This window comes from Crotalus tigris, unplaced genomic scaffold (genome assembly GCF_016545835.1).
Source record: "Crotalus tigris isolate CLP2741 ecotype Arizona unplaced genomic scaffold, ASM1654583v1 scf7180000017638.2057652, whole genome shotgun sequence".
NCBI classification, from domain to species: domain Eukaryota; kingdom Metazoa; phylum Chordata; class Lepidosauria; order Squamata; family Viperidae; genus Crotalus; species Crotalus tigris.
This window is the reverse complement of record NW_024096531.1, coordinates 1,432,286-1,453,983: the sequence shown is the minus strand read 5'-3', so window position 1 is coordinate 1,453,983 and position 21,698 is coordinate 1,432,286. Positions and strand designations below refer to the sequence as shown.

At 33.2% G+C, this 21,698-nt stretch overlaps 1 protein-coding gene across 3 annotated transcripts in view; it reads left to right on the top strand.

Annotated features, from left to right (window-relative positions):
• Positions 1 to 21,495, top strand: part of PCBD2 (pterin-4 alpha-carbinolamine dehydratase 2) — a 33,511-nt gene extending 12,016 nt beyond the window's left edge. For all 3 annotated transcript variants that reach the window (XM_039334871.1, XM_039334872.1, XM_039334873.1), the window contains 2 exons: positions 16,958 to 17,038; positions 20,203 to 21,495. In XM_039334871.1, the coding sequence (XP_039190805.1) occupies positions 16,958 to 17,038; positions 20,203 to 20,313 (192 nt within the window). In that variant the 3' untranslated portion in view covers positions 20,314 to 21,495. The remainder of the gene's footprint in view (positions 1 to 16,957; positions 17,039 to 20,202) is intronic.
• Positions 21,496 to 21,698: the final 203 nt, after the last annotated feature.

Sequence of the window (21,698 nt, the reverse complement as noted above, 5' to 3'; positions counted from 1 at the left end):
TTTTGCCTGCAGATTGTACCTGCTATTCCTGTAGGAATTGTAAACCCAAAAACACCTCCAGGTATATGCAGAAGGAGTGCATCACATCCAGAACAGAATAGAATAACAGAGTTGAAAGTCCCAAAGGTGTATTTTTGGACCTGGATGACTGAGAATCTTCATAGACAACAGAGTTGGAAGGGATCTTGGAGGTCTTTTAATCCAACCCCCTGTTCAAGCAGGAGAACCTATACCCACGGTGGCAAACCTATAGCACGCGTGCCAAAGATGGCATGCAGAGACCTCTCTGTGGGCACGCACACTGTCGCCCCAGTCCTAGGCCTTCAGCTGGGTTTTATAAAACCTTTTCGCTTTAGGCCTCCACCACCGTGTGCAAAAAAAAAAAAAGGTTCAATCAATCAATCAATCAATTTCAACTTCTCGCGGGGAAAAAAAAGATCTCACAAAGTTGGAATTGATTGACTGAATTTTTTAGTCCCACCCAGTCTACCATTACCACTGCAGTCACGTCCATCCAATGGGTCACACCCACCCAATGGGCCACACTGACCCGGCACCCCATGATACGTAAGTGGGTTTTGGGTTGCAGTTTGGACACTCTGTCTCTAAAAGGTTCGCCATCACTGCCCTATACCCAAAGGTGCTTTTCCAAAAGAAAGACAATTGGACTTTCTTTCTTTGAAACCATGTTGTTTCTCATCCAAGAAGCTTCTTTAGTTCTGAAGATGAAAAGCCAAATGTTCTCAAAGAAAAAAAGCTAAGAAAGTTCAGTTGCCTTTTGGAAAAGCATCTTTGGGACAGCCATGATCTGGTTGACTGAGAATCTCCATAGACAGAGACCCTATACCATTTCAGACAAATGATTGGCCAATCTCTTTTTTAAAACATCCGGTGTTGGAGCACCCACAACTTCTGAAGGCAAGCTGTTCTGCTGATTAATTGTTCTTGTCAGGAAATTTCTCCTTAGTTTTAGGTTGGTTTTCTCCTCGATTGGTTTCCATCCATTGCTTCTTGTCTTGCCTTCTGGTGCTTTGAAAAACAGGTTGACCCCCTCTTCTTTGTGGCAGTCTCTTAGATAATTGGAATACTGCTATTGTGTCATCCATTGTCCTTCATGTCATTCTTACTTCTAACCCAGTGTTTCTCAACCTTGACAATTTTAAGGCATGTGGACTTCAACTTCCAGAATTCTACAGCCAGCTGGCTGTGGAATTCTGGGAGTTGAAGTCCACATGCCTTAAAATTGTCAAGGTTGAGAAACACTGTTCTAACCAAATATAAATTACCTTGGAATTAGATGACTCTTGAATCAGGAACCATTCTGCCTTGCTGGGGTGAAGCCTGAGTTAATTTCTTCCTAAATTTCCAGGTACTGAGATGAGATTTCTGCCTCATCTCCTACTTGACCTGGAATGGAGATAAACTACTGCATAACATCCGCATACATATGATGCCTCAGAATGTGCTGACAGATGACCTCTCCCAGCAGTTTCATGTAAATGGAGGGGAAAGAATGAGTTCTATAGCACCCTGCACTGAAATATCCAGGGCTCAGTCTCCTCCCCCCTCCCCCATTGCCACTGTTTGGCAGTGCCTGCTGTGGAAGAAGTAGAACAAGGGCAGAACAGTGTTCTCTAATCCTAACCTTGCAGGTGGTCCACAATTGGAAGCTGTGCAGAGAGTCAGCAGGAACAAAAGGATTGTAATCTCCCTATCCAAATGTGTCATTTAGATAAACAACGAGCATGATTTCTGTTCCATACCTGGGTTGGAATCCTGACTGGAAAAGGACCTCCAAGGTCTCTTCCAACTTTATCATTATTATAAATCAATATATTATTAAAAGATAATATATGTTAACCAGGCTTTTGTATCTGGTTTAACCAATTACACATTATAAAGATGTTTATAGATTAATATTTATTTTTTAAGGAATTTAAATGTGTGTTAAAATATTAATCAAATTTGAAGATTTTTTTTTAAAAGAGCTGCATCCATTAAAACATTGTTTCCTTTGGAAAACCAGTTAGGATAAATGGTTGGAAAAGAGTTGGAAAATTCTACCAATTCTACAATAAAGCTCATTAGCAACCTAAAGTATTCACAAACTTCATGTAAAGATAAATCAATGTTTTTTTAGAAGGACAACTTGATAGCAATGCAGGAAATTAGAATAAATGGCCCGAAAACCTCCATTCTGTGTCATTCTATGACATTTGGGGGACTTTTGAACTTGGTATTTTTTTTTTTTTTGTTTAAATGAGTAAAAGGTCCTTCTAGCTATCTGTTGAAATAGTTTTTCATTCTCAGTTTATTTGAAAGGATTAGGAATGGTGTATTTTTGAATGATAGATTTAACATGATAGATGTTCTGGATTTAACAGAGAAAATTTAACAGTTATTTATTTTTAAATTCACCTTTCAGCTTCTAACAGATGTTTGCAAATATCTCAGTAGTTGTTTTCTTACCATTCCTCATTACATTCAGAAAAAAACACATATGGTTGAGTCAGTTGTAGAATGAAGGCAGCTATTTATTCTTAATTTGAGCTGCTGAATACTTGTAAGATGACTTGATTAACTAACTAAAATTTGGACTTCTGCCATGTCTGAAAAACCCATCAGTATTTCTTCCATCTTTACTGTGCATTATATTCAGCTGCTTTGCTTCCACTGTGTAATATTGAATAATACTTCCATTGTCTCTGTTTTCCAACAGTATCTCAACTGGACATTTAAACAAAGTTAAATATTTTGTCTTTTAGATTTAACAAGCACTTTGGAATAAATATCTGATATTTTATATATATCTTTTAATGCAAGTGTTGAATCTAATTTTCTTTAATCCCTTTCACTTACTTTGAAATGGTTGTCATGATCAAGTTAATAAAGATTATGTAAATTTTTTCTCTTTTTTCTTAAAAACATTATTTAAAAAAAAATCTACTTTGTAATTAAATGGATTCTGGCCAGTAAAAAGATATTGGAAGGGAGGGAGGGGGAGAGAGAGAGAGAGAAAACTGCAATTATACCTATTTTAAAAATTAACCATTACTTGCCAAAAGAACATCAAACCCACTTAGCGGACATCCGTTAATCCAGTGGTTAGCTGTTTCAGGCTTTAATGCACACTGTTTTACACGTTAACGGTTTTGAAGTTCCAGGCCACGGCTGACCTTTCACATCTGCTCCTTTCACAGTAGGAATCTCCACTTACAGCTTCCTGTCAGAGCAGATTACAATGACAAAGTGCAGAACTTCTGCTGGCTGCAATTTTGTTTTTGATCAAAATTATTTCTTTCACAAACAATCACGTTTGCTAAAATGTTACATCTGCTCTGCAAAACCACTGGCAGCACCACAGTTTATCAGTTGAGATCAACTACAGTTTTTCATTTTGAGTTTTCAGAAAGCTGTAAATCAGCCTTAGATATGTTTGCTAGAGCTCACCATTTTTGTTGTTTCCTGCCCTTTTGTGTTTCAATATATTTGTTTTGGCAAGACTGAGAAAGACAACTTGCTGCTATGTCAAAGTAACATAAACATATCTAAAATTGGGGGTGATGGCGGTGAGGTGGATTATATTTTTTTTTCCTTTTGAAACTGAGGACCAATTCAAAGTTATAATTATATTATTTTAATTATGATATATTCAAAATCTAATGATTTTGTTCCTTGATTTTGTTTTTAATATAATTAATATTATGAAGATAAAGTTTCTATAAATAGTGATAACTAATATCCTCCTATGTTGATCAGTGCCATTACGTTTAACATACTCTTGCATGTTGTTTGGTTGTTATTTTTAATTTTTGGATGTTTTTCTTTGTGTGCTGATCTGAGGTGTTGGGAGTAGAACAGCATAGTAAATACTACCATTTGCAGTTTTTAAGAGGCATTTTCACATGGTTTGGTTCTATTTCCTTGAAGAAAATGCTACTTTGTTAGAAATTGATTCAAGTTGGACAACTAGAGGTGAATTAGAGTTGCTTTCTTAACAAAAACAACATATTTCTTTAACTGATATTCTTTAATTTAAGTCATATTTGTTAGTTTTCGTATGGCTTGCTATACATGTGGTTGATTATATTCACTTATTCAGTTAAATATATTTTAGAATCTCAAAGGATGTTTTAGATTCCTGAACAATTATAGTTTTTTTATTTTTAGTTTCATTAACATAAAAGAGAAACAGTATATCATGCAAAATATTTGCTCATTAGTCAGTTTGTTAGAGATTCCAAATATGAGAATTTTGGTTTATCTGTTACATCACTCGGATAGGATTGAAGACAGTATCAGCAGAGCTGATTGTCTAGTGATAGAATCACATCTTAAATATTTTACTTGCGTAATCAAACTGATAATATGTGGAACACAGAATGAATTAGTTACAGTCGTGTCTCAAGAAAATTGGTATAAAAATTAGTCATAACTTGCTTAAGAGTGATTCATTTTAATGAACTAAATGCCTGTATCTTTGAATCCAATCAAAAATCTGTAAAGGTAATGAAATGTCTTTATTTTGACTCTTCTTTCCACCTTACCTCCTCAAGATAAGGCTTGTCAGACTTTCCGCGTTTGTCTTGTATTATACAGGACACATCAATTTTTTTGGTAAAAATTCTCATTTAAATTTAGATAGGATGCTAAAAAAAACTGTACAAAGAAACATCCTGAGAGAGACAGACAGACAGACAACAGATTTCACTGAATAATTTTATGGATGCTAAAGAAGGAAAAACACACATATAATGCTGGCTTTGTCTAACTTTGCCTTTCCTGATTGCTTATTTTATTTGGATCTAAACTCTCATTTATTCTGAGATATAGCTCATATATTTCATGCATTGATTAAATATTAAATTGCATCCAGACATATAGTAAACACATCCACTGAAATTAACAGGATTTAAGTTAGTTATAAACAATTTAATTAGAATGTATTCCAGTCAGTCTAACCCTAGTCATAAATAGGTTCACATAACATAATGGTAGGATTTGTTTACTAAGTTTTTTTGTCTATGTTTATATGCCACACTGAATGATAAAACTATGATTTATATATTACAAAGTACAGTGACTGAGTTTACAAGATACAGTAAGACAAAGCCAAACAAACTATATTATGATTTAGTGTGTTGGTGTCATCCAGCTTTGAATGTAGGTTCAGCCAGTTATATATAAGCTATTCACTAGAAGAATATTGGTGTGAAAAAAGCCCTACACTCCAGATAGATTCTAGTACCATTTCTGTCAACTTCCAATGACCAGTGTGGCAGATTTATACTATCTTAGCAAGCTGTGGTACAGCAATTATAATTTCTCCCATTTTTCAGAAAGCGATCTAGGTTAGCTATTCTACATAGGCTTGAGGATGTTTGAAGGATCTGAGCCAAGGATTGATTATATACGATGGGGATAGTCCCATTCTGGGAAATGTATTGGATTTTTTTTTTTCATTACTTGAGGTGAATTCCAAAAGCAGATAATTTTGGGCAAACCTGCCATAAAGAGGTCTAAGATCTGTTTTTAGCACAAATTAATTTGTTAATTTAACAAAGATGGCATTTCTCAGGCAATTCATTTTAGAGAGCAGCGTTAACATTAGTTGAAATATATTTGGAATAAAAGTTTCCAAAGCAATCTTTGACTCCTACAAAGTTGTAACTATTGCAACATTTATATTTTTAATCTTGCTTAAAATAGTATTAGTTTGCTTTTTGATGGCTACGATCAGTTGAGTACATTCCTATGAATGATTATTTAGTACTGTCTTCTGAATAGCAAATAGCGTAACAAAAGCATACAAGAGAGGAGAAGCAGCCAGAATATAAAATACTTGTAGAAACACAAATGTTACTAGTACTATCCATCTAGAAGTAAACTTGAAAATTAAAAGTTCACAAAAAGATTCTTTTTACCGCTCAGTAAAAAGAGGCTATAAACAAAGTAACAAAGTATGTTTTTATAACATATAAAATTCAGTATAGCTTTAAAAAAGGTTCGTGTGGCAGCCACACAAACTTTGATCATTCTTAAACACACATACAGTATTATCTATTCCTCAGTAAAGGACCATGAAATTAGTTTGTAAGGTTTTTAAGAATTGGGGAGTAGCAAAGCAAGACGTGTTCCATTGTTTCAGTTTCAAATCCTAGTCATGGCTCATGAATCTGCCCTCACAGATATTATCACATGCAAAATTATGAACTCAACTATATGAAAAATCAGTGCAGTGTAGCAGGCTATAGACAAGCAGCTGGATTAAAACATCACTTTATTCCCAGGTGTAGATATTATTTACAGGCAACACTCAAATAACTATAGATCAGAATTCCATATTTTTTTTTTATCATTTTCTTGCGTTCTTCAGACTGAGTGAGATTGAATTTGTTACTTATTAAAGAGACAGCCGGCTTGGTGTTCTGGTTAAAGGCACTAGGCTAGAAACTAGGACATTGTGAGTTCTGGTTGATTTTGGGTTCCTTACTTTCAGCCCTAGGAAGAAGGTAATAGCAAATCACCTTGCCAAAAAGAAAACTCCAAGAAAATTGTATAGACTTTTTCTCTATAGTCATCAGGAGTAAAGATTGATTAAAGACTCTTATTTTAAAAACCTCACAGCACTTTACAGTTAAGAAATCAGCACTTAAATCTCAATTTATTACAGTTAAAATATAAACGATATAAAATTTGTAACATTTTAAAATAAGAAATAAAGCAATTATAAAACTAGCATTAGAAGAACAAAATTGCTAAGATGCTTGGAAAAATGAAAATATCCTGCCAAACAATTTATTAGTTATTTATTGAATAGATTTTTATCCCACATGTATTACTTTATAAGTAACTCTAGGTGGCAAACATACATAATACTCCTTCCTCCTCCTCTTTTTCCCCACAGTGAGAGAGAGTGACTGGCTCAAAAGCACCCAGTTGGTGTTCTTGTCTAAGGTGAGATTAGAACTCACAGTCTCTTGATTTTGGGGTAAGAACCTTAACCACTACATCAAAGTAGTTTTTTTTTTAAATTAAGATAAATAAAAATAAAATTAATGCATTTTCTCAGGTGCTGTGTTCCAACACAAGGAAAATCTTTATAGATTAAAACCAGCACACTGAACTGGGAGGAATTGATATGATGTGTTCATATTACCAGTTCTAGAGAATTGTGTAGCCTGCTTAGATCTCTGAAATGGCCCATGTAAAAAACATTGTCATAATCTGAAAGGGAGGTTACCAAGAGATGGATTATCATGGGGCTGTAGCTGGTGAATCACCATAAGCTGGTGAAATTTATCACCATGCATCAGATTGTTTTGGGGGAATGGGGTCCCATCTAGAGCAAATTGAATCCCACTCCTCTGACAGAGAAACTACTAACAATACCTGTTTTTTTCTGAATTGAGCTTCAGTTCATTACAGAATCTGGAGAGTTTAGAATTTTAGAGATAGAATTTTCTTCCACTTCAATTTGAAATAGTCAGCCAGGATTAACAGTTAAATCAATTGGAACAAAAACCAATGCTAACCAGTGGCCATAAAGATGAATCCAAGTCTCTGTTGAGACAAAACATAATACAATATTTTTGCACATAGCAAACTAATGGAAGAAATTTGCACTATGCAGCTTCAAGTCAGCCTTAGTCTGTAAGTGTGAAAAGGTCATGGCACCTATGCATTCCACTAATTTATGAATTGGAATAAGTTTCGGATAATTAAAGGTGGAAATAGAAAATTGGAATATTTGTGCTTGGAATTCAGAATTGTGATTGGGAGTATACTCCCCGAATGTAAATTCTGCAACCCCTCAACTTAACCTCTGGCCAGATGGAATGGAAGTGGCCCGAAGGTATTTGCATGAATAATTTGCCCCCAAATATGTTTTGTCTATTTTCTTGATTGATATGCTTGATATTTTTCATATGCTTTTCATATAAATCCAAATGGATTGAATGTGTTTTATATCTGTCTTTTTATATTTTTGTCTGTATATTAGTACCTATCATAATTTTTGCAGGGCCTTTTTAATGTTTTTTGTGGAGGAAGGGCAATATTACACTGAGAAGATTGTACCTTAAGTAAATAAATTAAGTTTAATGTCTATTAGGTAGGCCCCTAGTGTCATGTATGTGAGATTGATGACTATGTTAATTGAATAAATAAATAAAATTATGCTATTCTATTTTTCTCAGAATTCAATAATGAAATACCATATAATGTAAAACTATCTGAATTTATACCTGAGTCTTAAGATTGAGCTTAGAACAGTCGGGAATGATTAGAATAGATTTGGAGCACTTCCAGTAATGTTAGAATAGCTGATAATTTGAAATATCTTGTATACCTCTATCAAACAGGACTTAATTAAAATCAACATAAAGTAATGTTTTGTTGTAACATATAGAATATTCTGGTAAATAAGTCATGCGAAAGCTTTGTTCAAAAGCTTATACTGTAATCAGAAGAAGATCTCAAATGTTTTATTTTTCCTGGAAAGATGTAACAAAGCATCCCTTGGAGTTAATTATCCGGTAAACTTTGAACTGTATTTTTTTGAATTTAACACAGACTTCATTATATAAAGCAACTGATTACGTGAACAGGTGCTTTCCTGCTTAGAACTTGGAAATTTATATTGGCAAATTCTGAGGTTCAGTATTTTGGTTAGAAACTGAAAAGTCCATTTATTGTAACAAAAATACAAACATTCACCCATTTCTTGTATTTCCGAAGAAAAAGGTATCTTTATTTTTTGATTCTGATTCTAAATGTAATGCATGATAACTAACATATGGAGAAATGAATGCTTGAAATGGCATGAGATATTCTGTGATGAGACCTGGAACATCTAATGTTTGCATTTAGTTTTTTAAAGCTTCATCTGGTGTTTTCACTATTTTCTATTAGAAGGTTTATTTTAAATGCTTTAAATAAGAATATAAACTAAAAAAAACCCCTTTCCTTGAATCTGGAAAATGTCTTGTTTTGAAGAAATGCAAATCATCATTTAAGAAAAATAAATATGTATTTGGGCAATAAACTTAAAGATGAATATGATATGTCAAAATAGTATTCTAGAAAATCTACTCATTTATTTACCTTGCATGCCCTCCTGACTCCCAACAACTCTGTGTGACTCTCCAAAATCAAAACAAGACAATTACAATAAAATCAGTTAAAAAGAAGAAAAAAGATAATAATTGAGAGAATAGATGGAAACGAACAAAGGGGCTTCATTCTCCCTTGCCAAAAGCCTAGGCCCTAGGGGAAGACCCGTGTCTTCACAACTCTTCTAAACAAGAGTAGAATTTAACAGTTTAAAATGTGGGCAGGAAAACACAACCCCCCCCATATTTAGGCTCATTCAGATGTATCTGTTGAGAGCTGACCTTCAAATCATACCATACATCGTCTCAGTTTTATTAAAGACTGTATTGGTTGGAGATGGAGAAAGATTAACTGCATATGATGTTTGGTCTGTCTTTTACTTGAAATTGTTCATATTTTGCAAATTTATTTTTTTTAGATGATGTATTATGTCAGGTATATCTAAATGATTGTGAAAATTGAGTAGGTATATATAATTTATGGAATTCTACTTTAGAAAGTAAAATATTCTAATCATTGCCAGTTGCTTCTTCTGGTGATAAATAAAAGGAATTTACAATTCTTATGGTCTAAAATGGAACCAATATTCTTTCCAATAATAATAAAAAATAAAGTTATAATCGCAAAACATTCTTAAACATATTTCTCCCCTCTTGACCGTTTTCTCCACTACTCTGATATAAAATTGGTACTCATTTGCACTCTACCTAATGCCAATTGTATGCTAATTTTACTGCCTTAAATACCTGTTTTAAGTCACTGTGAGACCTGGTAAAAATGTCTTATGGGAATGCCATTGTTTGGATGGCCTTTGAAATATGTAGTTTCTAAAACTAACTGAGATTAAATTATATTGATTTAAACTATTTTATTTTTCACTTAACTGATATTTTTTTTGCATAAATGCTTGTAACCATTTAACCTACTTTTCCTTGAAACTCATGAAACTTTTGACATTATGTTAATACCTAAATGTAAAGATATTCCAGTGTGTAATAGTCAATTCTTCTTACCCACAGTTTGACTTGGCTGCATTTATTCTTCATTTCTTGAAAATTAGCAAATCATATGACAATAAACAGAAATGTCCTCAGTGAAGAGAGAAGGGGAAACTGTTGTTTATCTGGTCAGGTGGTTTAGATTAGCAGTGGTGCTGGTCTGTATTATGTTACTTTAAATCACAGTGTCCCAAAAGGACAGAAATTATGAAGATTGTTACAGTATGTTTCATCCAATATAAGATCAACAAATTGGAATAATTTTATAGGAAAATCACAGCATTTTGGCAAGACACTTGTTGAAGAATTTGATCTAACATGAAGTTTTGTTCACATTATTTGTTAATATGTAAAACATTGTTTGAATAACATATGAAGTGTAAACATTCTAAATATCAAAGGCAAGAATGGCTTTCACAAGATTACACAGAGTGGCAAAGTTCTTAAAATAGATCAGAGTTTGTGCTTTTGCTGTCAAAATGTTTGATACAGAACTGACTAGCTAGTTTCTTCACCATAATAATTGTAAACAAGTTGGAAACCATAGCCTATAGATGTAGTAAAAAGGGTAAAGCCTTTTCTGCGTAAGCTCTTGGAAGAACATAGAAATAGAGTTTAAGGTTTAGGTTAGCTTAGATTAAGTTAGGTTAGGTTAGGTTCTGTCTGATCTTTCATTAGATGTTAATTTATAGAATCTCTCTTATATAATATATGAATAAGCTATGAAAATAAGGTCAACATTAGAATGAAATAATGTATATTTAGAGTCCAGAATGATTGAGTACGTACAATAAGTTAAAATACAGTGAATTCATGATTAATTTGTATGTTCTTCTGAAAATGAAATGGAGATAACCCCCCCCCCCATAGTTGGCAAAGACAAGTGGATTAAAATCTACAGAAACTCCTTTATCTTTATCTTTTACCTGAAAATGAACCATTTAAAACGTAGTCTACATGGAAGCTTGCAGAACCCATGTTTCTACAGTGGGCTAATTGTCTAGATCACGGTTTCTTAAACATTTTGCTATTAGGACCCCTTTCCACTTTTAAAATTATGGAGGACCCCCAAAGAGGTCCTTTTATTTGTATTATTTTATATTTATCAATTTTTACCACATTATAATTGATGCATTCTTGGAATATTTCTGTATTCTGAACAAGAGACTTATGATTTAGTGAATCTAGTCAAATAATATATTAATATAATGCAGGAATATTAAAATAGCATAATGTTAAACTAGATATTAACATAAATAAAATATTTTTCATTAAAACTTTATTTTTCATAAATAAAAATAGTAAGGAGAAGAGTGATATTATTTTAATTTTTTGCCAATATTTTCAATACCTGGGAAATAATTTTAATTTCTCAGATCCGTGAGAGGATTTTGGGGTACCCCGATGGGTCCTTGACTCCTCTTTTAGAAACAGTGGTCTATATTATTGCCATCCCCCCCCCCCGTTTCCTTATGTCTTTTGTGTTGGTCAAACATATCCATAATCTACCATTTTTAGTAATATGGGCCCCCCTTGTATCTAGATGCAGAAATGGTACTGCCTGCATAATTTAAGGAAATTTAATTATAAACATTATAAAGCTTCATAAAATCCAATTTAAAAAATTCCTGTATAGAGGTTTGCGTAGAAAATAGGGCATTTCTGTATTTTTCATATTTTTCTTGATAATTTCCTAAAGCCATTCATTTGGTCTCTGCCCAGAAGAAAATAATGGACAATTTGAACCTTTGTTCTGCATAATATATTAACAATTCATTTCTGTTTAATATAATGTTTTCTCTTATTTTCTGGATGTGGTCATTGAGTAGACCTAACACTGCTGAAGTTCACTGACACATTTAAGTTGTATCTGATCATTAGTTATAAAAGATTTATAGTACAGTGACTATAGTATATTTATTCCTATCACTGATATTAGGAATATTGTAAAATACTGGTATTTTACAGTTTATCTGCCATTTATATATAAACACATTTAATATTATTTTAATTAAGCTTAATTCCAGCAATATGTTTAATCACAGTAATTGTTAATGCAAAAAAAATATTGTAAAGCTAGTTGAATCCAATTTTGTGAAAGATAACAATGAAATAAGTAACCTTCTAAACATAGTATAACCTTCAGAAGATTTGTGATATTTTCTCAGAAACTTTACTAACCCTGAGATTGATTAGTATATGTGTTTCATATTTAATTAGATATAAAGTGGCACAGTAATGCTAATATAGAAGTAGATGCATCATGATAGTACATACTTTTAAGTAAAAATTATTCCGACATAGTATGCCTAAAGACTCATGATAATATACCAGCAACTTCAATTATTTAGAAAATTATCAAGAAATTTAATCTTTGGTGTCAAAATTAATACAACAATCAATGGAATATTGTGACCTGATGGAAGCTACAAGTTAAGTAACATGGGATTAATGTTCTTTTGTCTATTGAATGCTTAAACAAAATCAAGGAATGAATAATGAAAAAATATTTATATTGTTACTATTTTTCTTTGAGAATTCTTTCTTTTAAAGAAATTACATAGCACTTTAGCTGAGTTATTAAGTAATCTGTAATGAAAATATTGGGATCAAAAGGAAACAGGAAGACTTTGTACTTGAGTGTAGCAATGCAGAAATGTAAAGGAATGTAGGAAAGATGCAAGCTGTAATATATAAAATTTAAGGAACAATATGTGCAAAAGGGAGAACTTTTCTCAAGTTGGAAGGAATTCTTTGAGGAGGAGAAAAGGCTTGTTCTGGTGAGAAATTAATTTTGGAAGTAAACTACTAAGCTGAAAAAGTATAGCAGTTGTGTTGGTCAAACTTCCTGAGAAAAATGTAATTGAATGCAAATTGTATAATACAAATGTTTAAATTGTATTTTTTTTATACATCCTATACCTTTGCTACTGTAATAAGATTGTCCCAGAATGTTCTCCAAGATAATTTTTGATTCTTAGGGGAAAAATGATCTTTAAGATGTAGGCTTATTCACTGCTTGGTGCTCTTTTTCTATTGAATTATTTTAAGACTTGCTCAATGAGTTGGAAAAAAAATTCCAGATGTTAAAATATCCTTGTTGTGGTAAGCTTAACAATAGTGCTGATATGAAGGTCAAGACCACGGTGCATTTTTTTTCAAAATAAACAAAACACTTTTTAACATGAAGTGTTTCGCTTGCTGGTAAACAAAAACTTCCAAAAACTAATTTGACTACTACATACAATGTAGGCTTGACCATGATCTTGGCTCACAGACTGCTTAATAATATTCATTATTTTAAATTAAAGTTGAAGAATTGCAGACTCTTGCTCAAATTAAGATTGGTTGTGTTGCCGGAATCTAGTAATTACTTTAATTGATCACCAGATAGTTTCCTTGATCACCAATTACATCCAATTACTGATTATGTTTCAAGACGTGAAGAAATGTCCAAACTGATTATGTAATAATGTTTTCATATATAATCAATCCTAAATAGCTTTTTCCCCCATTCTCAATTGTATTTTATAAAAAAAAGAAGGCTGTAAGCCTACAGATACAAAAGGTGATCCATAAACAATAAAGTTCTGATTTCATTTAATTAGCAAGGGAAGTATTTAGGAAGCTTAATGGAGATTGCTCTGCTGAAATTACTTCAACAGACCTGCTTTTCATTTTCTTGGTAAAAAATATATGTAAGGGGGAGACAGCTGTCCGGGTTTAAAATGGACTATAAAGGTATGAGTCTCTTAGATGTACATATAAACCTGACTGCAGCAAGGTAAATTTTTACACTGTTTGAAATTCTACAAGATCCATAAAATATTTTAAAATATCATAGAACCTTTGAGCAAGAGTTCTTTTAAAAATTATTGTAGTTAATAAATTGAGTGACATTAATAGTCTCATTAGGACTTTAATGTAATTAACTTTTTTTAGCTTGCATTCAATGGTCTACTCTATAAAATTAAATTTCCAAACACAATCAAACTCCTAATACTTAAAAAACGAACAAAATACCCCACTTGTTATGCTAATACTGTTAAACCTTTGATTTGCTTATTGTGATTTATGTCAACAATTTCCAATCTTTTCTTTTTGAGGACTATAATATGATCTAGGATTAGCAGCATAGGTCTGTGGACAACATGACATGCATGATTCTGCCTGAGAAATATTGGGACCTAAACATAGGATTGAAAAAACTAAGTAGCTTACAGGATCTCACAGGGTTTTTTTTTGACATTCTTACCCAAAATCTCATAAGATATTGGTTGGAACCCCCAAACCTAGGGAGATTTAATAATCTCATGATATTTTTGCTCTTTTATTATTTTTGGATGCCTATACTAGAGGCTAATTGCGTTGCCTTTGTGGATCACCAGTGGTCTCTGAACGAAGCGTGTCACCATTGGTCTTTTGAACAAAACTATATTTTTATATAACTCTAATTGATAGTTGAAACATTTTCTTCACCAGCATGGCTAACTACTCAAGCAAAGAGATTTCCATATTAAAATAAATTAAAATAGATGATAGCTATCTAGATAGCTAGATAGCAAGCTAGCTAGATAGATAGATAAAAATAAACTAAGTAAATGGGGATCTATAGTGTAATATCTATCCTCACAATATTAGTGGAAATCTTAAGGCAGAGGAATATGGATTAAATTAATTAATTAGTTCCCTGGACAGGAACTAAAGGTGCATTGCCCTCAATCCAAAGAATATTGGGGGAAAAAAGAACTGACTTGTACTGTTGCTGCCAGTATCTTTCCAGTATCTCAAGCAGATATAATTTTTTATCACTTACTGTCTAATCATTTTGCCCATAAATCCCAGGGCTAAGCAAGATTTAGTGTTAGGGGCTATTGGTACACTAGATTTATTGCTGACCATAGCAAACTTTCAGATAATTCCAGTAGAGATTATTTCCAAATTTTATATTTCCAAACACATTTTTATTACCGGGAAAGCAGGTAGAGAAGTTTTCTAATTAAACTATATAATGTTTGCACCATAATTATCATTTTCATGGGTCATAAGTAATGTTTTAGGGACTGAATTAAATATTGATAGTTATGCGTTAGACAATATTCATGGTTGAAAGTCAGTGGTAGGTAGCTATATATGGTCGAGGAAAAACAATTTCTATGTTGTGACCAGTCATGTGATCAATCTCTGGTTATGGAATTTGGAGAAAAAAAGTTTGATACAGCTATAGGTAAGGATCTAATGGTATTACTCAAATGTTAGAACATTTTCAAGTTTAAGTGAAAGGAAAAGTCCCTCAAATCAAGAATGAGGTTTGATGACTTCATGGACACATCCATGTAGCTGTATAGTTTGTAGTTGCAATTTACTATTGTCAACTTTTGTATTGATTGTTTGGTTGTTTTTTTTCAACTATTAATGTGGATTTTCTTGGTGATCTCTCAAGCAAAGAACAGATAACATTTGTGCCCTATCTATTAGAGCTGGCTTCCTTCCATCTCTTTGTAGAATAAAGACAATATAACTTCAAAATGTAGGGATTAAGTTCATAAATAATCTCAGTGTGAAAGGGACAGCCAGTCTGATGCCTGCTTTGTTTAGTTGCTGTATTCATTAGGAGGTTTTTTGCAATATGGAAGTTGATGTAGATAATTATACTGAAAATTATGATTATTTTGATTTTATCTTTTTTTGTATTGTATTGTAGTACTGTAACCTGGAAGTGAGATTACATACACATTCTAGTAAATAAATAATCACAATGGAAACATTAGTAAATTTCTTTTAAAGAGTAATAAAGTAAATGCTCTAAATCATGCCATTCATTAAATTGCAGAATTGTAGAGAATGCCTTATTTTATCACTATTGAAAACTAAAGTGCATAGTGTTTCAAAAATAGTTTCAAAACTTTTACGTTTCAAACCTATTTACAGTGGTTTAACTTTGAGATTTAATTCAAAATCAAGTGAACCAATGGCTGCAATTCTGTGATTCACTTGAGAGCAAATAATTTCAATTGCCAACATTTTGATAATTTGTACATGAAAAACTTTGTTGGAATAATTTGCTCTGATTGTAATGATTGCATTCATCTGACTGGTGAAGTGATTTGCAGAGTCATACTTCAGTCAGCAGAGGTAGAGGAAAAAATACTGAAACTATTATGAACTATTATACTACTTCTTGATTATATGTTTAGTCAAAATTGCTGTCATAGGGTTGAACATGGTTTTTTTCCCCTGCAAACTTTTTATAACAAGACTTTAGTATATTGATGATACATGCACTTTGAAAGATCATACTTAATGTATCACAGATTTATTGCTGTTAAAATAATCTTTCAATTAGGTTTTTAGTCTTATTTTGAGATCAGTTTGTTTGGTTTTAGCAAGGGAAAATCACTATATAATATTGGATTCTTGATACTTTAAGCACTCATATACTATGTGGATGTATGTATACTGTAGAATTTGTTTTGCACAAGACAAAGTGGATGAAATAGAGCACATACAATTTTGCTTTGTTTGATTTGAATCAAATCACACCCTGTTATTAACTCAGATATTTTTTTTATCTGCAGTGTAAGGATACAAACACTTGCCTGCTTCATCAGATTCTGTAACAATTTTTGAAATAATCTCTGTGACACACTTTCTTGGTATCATTCTCCATTACTAGTAAAATTTAACCAAGATTTTTTTTTTCCAGAACTGCATGTACAGTATCAGGCCTATACATGTTTGCTTTTTTTCACTGTTACATTTTGACACTTTTCCTTTCTTGCACATGCATAATAAAATAATATGCTTTATTTTAAGAATTACACATGCATTTAATCTTTATGCAGGCCTTTGGTTTTATGACTCGGGTAGCTCTTCAAGCTGAAAAGATGAATCATCATCCTGAATGGTTTAATGTGTACAACAAGGTAACGACCTAATATTAATGAACGAATATTTTCTCTTTTCATTGGTGAATACCAGGCTCCAATTATATTTTTAACCCCCCATGGATTAAAAATCAGAGCATTAGTCAGTCTCATTCTGTTTGTTGTAATCTTTTTCAAATTATGTCACTTTCATTCCCCCCATTTTAGCAATGATTGCTCGGTTCTGTAATCACCTTCACTCATATAGCTGGGGTTGACTTACTGAAATAATAGGAAATATCCATAGATTCTGTTTTACCAAACTTGAAAGTATGATAATCCTATATTCCAGGCAGTGGCAACTTCATTATCTCAATATCTTTTTCATAGTACAGAAAGAAACATATCACAGAAGCTCCGCCCATTCGTGTGGTTGTGTGATGTAGTGACACATGCAAGAAATGAGCAGGGCTTACATTGTGACATAACACTGCTTGTGTCACTCTGCCTCCCCTATCTCCCTTATGTTCCCTCCAGAAATTGTTTATTTCGATTATGCCTAACTTTTGTGGGCCATTCTTGATCTTTGAAATATACACCGGGGCCTCACATCAGAAAGTAGAGGGCAAAAAAATATTAATTTTATTTACAATCATATTAAATTAAATTAGAGTTAATATGATTATGCTCCAAATGGTATTTAATTATTCCCCTTCTGCCATATATACATTTTAATTTGGTAGCAAATTTTTGAGATCTTTAGGAACTGATATTAGGTATTTGTGATCCCTGTTGTTCAAACTTTGCAAGCTACTAGGAGCAGCAGATTTTTACTGGCTCTCCATATTGATTAGCTTTTTCTCCTGACTCCAGGAGCAGGCCCTTTTAAAACTAAAGAAAAATAATAGTATTAGTTATTCCTGCTTTCTGATATTGCAAGTTAACATTCCAAATTACAAAGCCAAGAAATATTTTTGAGAATTCTAGATTTCTTGGTGTAGTTTCAAAATATATATTCAGATTAAGTAATAAAATAACATTTCTGAATGAGTATATTGGTCTCTGAGGAATCAACCCAAAGTTAAATTAAGGATCTTGAAATTTTCATATGGATAGACTCACAATTAGAATATTGTCAATTTTATTAACAGTTCTCATTTCTTAATGAGAAATTGTTGCTTTTAAATCTGTACTTAACATAATTTTAAACAAGATATTTTTGTGGCAACATGTGCAGACAGGAGGTTTGATAACAATTTCTATTCTAACGTGTGTGTATTTCTAGATACTCCTGATACAATTTTAATTTCTGAGAATTAAATATCTAGACTTAATCTTTTTCTCCTCCCCTAGTAGCCTGATGATACAAAGAAATTTAGCAAAGCAGAACATAGTGTTCTGCTGGAGATATGTGAATAATCTCTTGGATGAAACAGCAGTTGGTCTGCAAAGTATTGTCAGGCTCTTCACGTTTATTTTCAACTGAACAGTTTCTCGCTTGCAATGGGTTATAATCCAATGTTCTTGTGCAGTGAATATGTACAAGTACTTTTTAAAGAAAATACAAGGTCAATTGGACAGTATCCACTGTGAGCAAGGCAGCATTCATATTATACCTGGGATACTTTTGATCTTCTGAAGTCCAAAGAAAGAAATCGGGTTTTTGGTAGTATGGATTCTGCCACTTGTGGGTTTGATCTGTGGTCCTCCTGGCTTTTTGGGATGTGAGGGGAGGGGGCATGAGCAGCAGGCTCCAGGGTTTAGACTTAATGCCACTTGCCTTGAAAGAGGCAGTAGTCTGTCTTCTCCTGAAGAGGCCTTCCCTAGGTCTGGCTATCTTTTACAATGTTCATCAACTTTCCAACTTGTCCTTCCTTGTAAAAGTGGGTTAGAAAGTGACAGCAAATCAGCTACAGAGATCCTAAATGGTACAGGATTTCAGTCAGAATTCAGGACAAAACAGCCTTGGTCACCTGGCTCAGTGACTTTTGCTGTGACCCTCAGTGGCATTCATTGCCATCAACCATGGTACCTTTTGGGACTGTCTGCGGGGATTGGTAATCTGGAACAGTTTTATGCTAATTCTTCTCCCTCCCAAGTGGCCAATTCCAGCTGGTATTATGGGGACGTAGCCCTTTGCAAATTCCAATGTGGAGAGTCCCAGAACTCTCTCCCATGTTATTGGATACAGAATATACATATACCATGGGTCATTTATCACTTTGAAGTAAAGCATCATCAATATGTTGCTGATACCCAGTTATGCATTGCCAGCCAAAAATGTCATAGAAGTCTTTAAGTGGTGCCTGGATGCTGTGACAATTGGGTAGAATAACCCTAGGTTAAATTCTACCATGGTAGAGTTGTTAGTTATCAGTAGATACTTTGGCAACATTGGCTAGGCTGTTCACACTCCCCACCCTTCACACCACGAGTTGGTTTGTAACCTTGGAATTCTCCTGAATTCCCAACTCTTTCTTAAACAGTAGATGGAAACTGTGGTCAGGGGAATTTTCTTCCAGCTTTGGCTAGCATACTAATTGCATCTCTTCCTGGAGTGAGATGCCTGGCAACAGTAACTCATGCTGATCACTAATTACCTGGACTATTGTAATACATTCAACATGGTTCTGCTTTCGGAGCTGACTTGGAGACTACAGCTATATCAAATCTCGGTAGCGTGCCACTTTATTGAATGCTTTCCCCCTGAGAGAGATGGAAACCACAAACCTGATTTTTTTTGTAAATAGTTTAAGATAGCCATCCTCTGATATGAATTTGACTCCTAAGTAGCTTCAATTATTTAGTACCTTTGATGTTTGATTATTGATAATTTTAACTTTTATATTGTGTGTTGTCTAGTTATACCCCAGAGTCTATTATGTTTGGGGCAGGCTACAGATAATGTAAATAAATAAATGGACTTCTTTTTAGAGAAGCTTTTTACAAACATGTTTTGTGGTAGAACTGTCTCCAAGTTCTGTACCTGACTGCTGAGATATATAAAAAAAGATCAGCACCATTCCAGTTTTCGAACAGCAGACAGGTGCTTTTTAAACTAAATATACAAATTAATAAGATGTATTTGAAATTTGCAAACTAAATATAATCTGCATGGAAATACATTAAATTATGAATGGTTCTGTTCTTTTTTAAAAATGTATTTACTTGTAATTTTTTTTATGTATGATGAACTGTTCATCTTTCTTCTTTCTTGTTCAAAGGTCCAGATAACGCTCATTTCCCATGACTGTGGTGGCCTGACAAAGCGAGATGTCAAGCTGGCTCAATTTATTGACAAAGCTGCTGCGTCTTGTCTAACAACTGGGTGCTAAAGTAATAATTAAAAAAAAATCTACAATTTGTTTATTTAGTCTTCACTCTTAAAAAAGGTTAATCCTCAAATTTCCCCATTCTTGTAGAAGCTTTTGCATAGATACATAACGTTTTTTATCAAGTAGGTAAAATGCTAGAATTGCTGCATTAAAAAGTTAATTGTCTATTCTATGTATTGGTGACGATTCTCCTGTGGTCATCTGTCTTCAGTAACACTGACCATTTGGGCAGGAATTCCTCCAAAGAAGAATGTTCAAAGTACCAGTGATTTGGGCTTATTAGTAGGTCAGTCTTGCATTTTATGTACCCTGTGTTGTATATTGTATTTTAGATTCTATAGACATTGACACAGTTCCATTAGAACACTAGAGCCTGAATTTTTTCTCATTAATTAATGGGAGGAGGCTCCAGTGACCCTATATTAATATACCGAGGAATATAACTGAGAGAAAAATCTCCCTTGCTGTGGATGTACTGGTTTAAACTTTCAAGTATTCTCTGTGTGACAAAAATCATGTAATATTCTTGGAAATCTTGGTCAGCATAATACAATAATCACAATGATTATTAAAAAAACCACCTGGTTATTCTTTATATTGAGCTAAGCATATTTGTCATATTGATTCCATATGCTTTCAACTTTAGAGTAGATCCAAGGGGGATTCCCTCTCTCCTGTTTCCTGAGGCACAGATCTGGCTCTTTCTAGACAAATAAAACTTGATGCAGCATATTGTGCTAAAAAGCCAGATTCTCCCTGAATTTATTCCCTTTCTTGACGATTGATCACACTAATTGGAGAACGGTGTTCCAATCTCCTTGAGGGCAGCAGTTGGAGAAAAATGGTCTGAGCCAACTTTGAAGCTCCTTCCAGACACAAGAGCAGTAGAAACAAGGCTTAAGAGTAGATCAAAAGTCTGACTTACTGAACAACCTACAGATCTGGAGGAGGAATAGGATGAAAAAAGACTATTTTTCAAGTTTATTGTAGGTACACACATTTATAATTAAAACTAAACAAATCTTATTTATTATGGCAAAATAACAGGGAGGTATAATTTCTTTGTTATGTTTATTTAAGCCAAAATTCAACTATTAATAAGACAGTTTAGAGCCAAAAATTGATAATGGTAAAACAGATTCTTAACCTCTCTGATTCAATAAATGCCATTTCTTTCTCCTACATGTGTCCATCCGGAGGAATTCATTTGGGGCATTTGTTTGAAGAAGTTACATTGATTTTTTCAGTGGCATCAGAACAGAATATGGAAAGAAAAATGATATTGTTCAGTCTCATAACCTGTGTATTTTGCTCTACTTTGGATGAAAAGTACTATGAAAAAATGCAGCACTTTTCAATGAACCAAACCTTTTAGTTTGATGTAA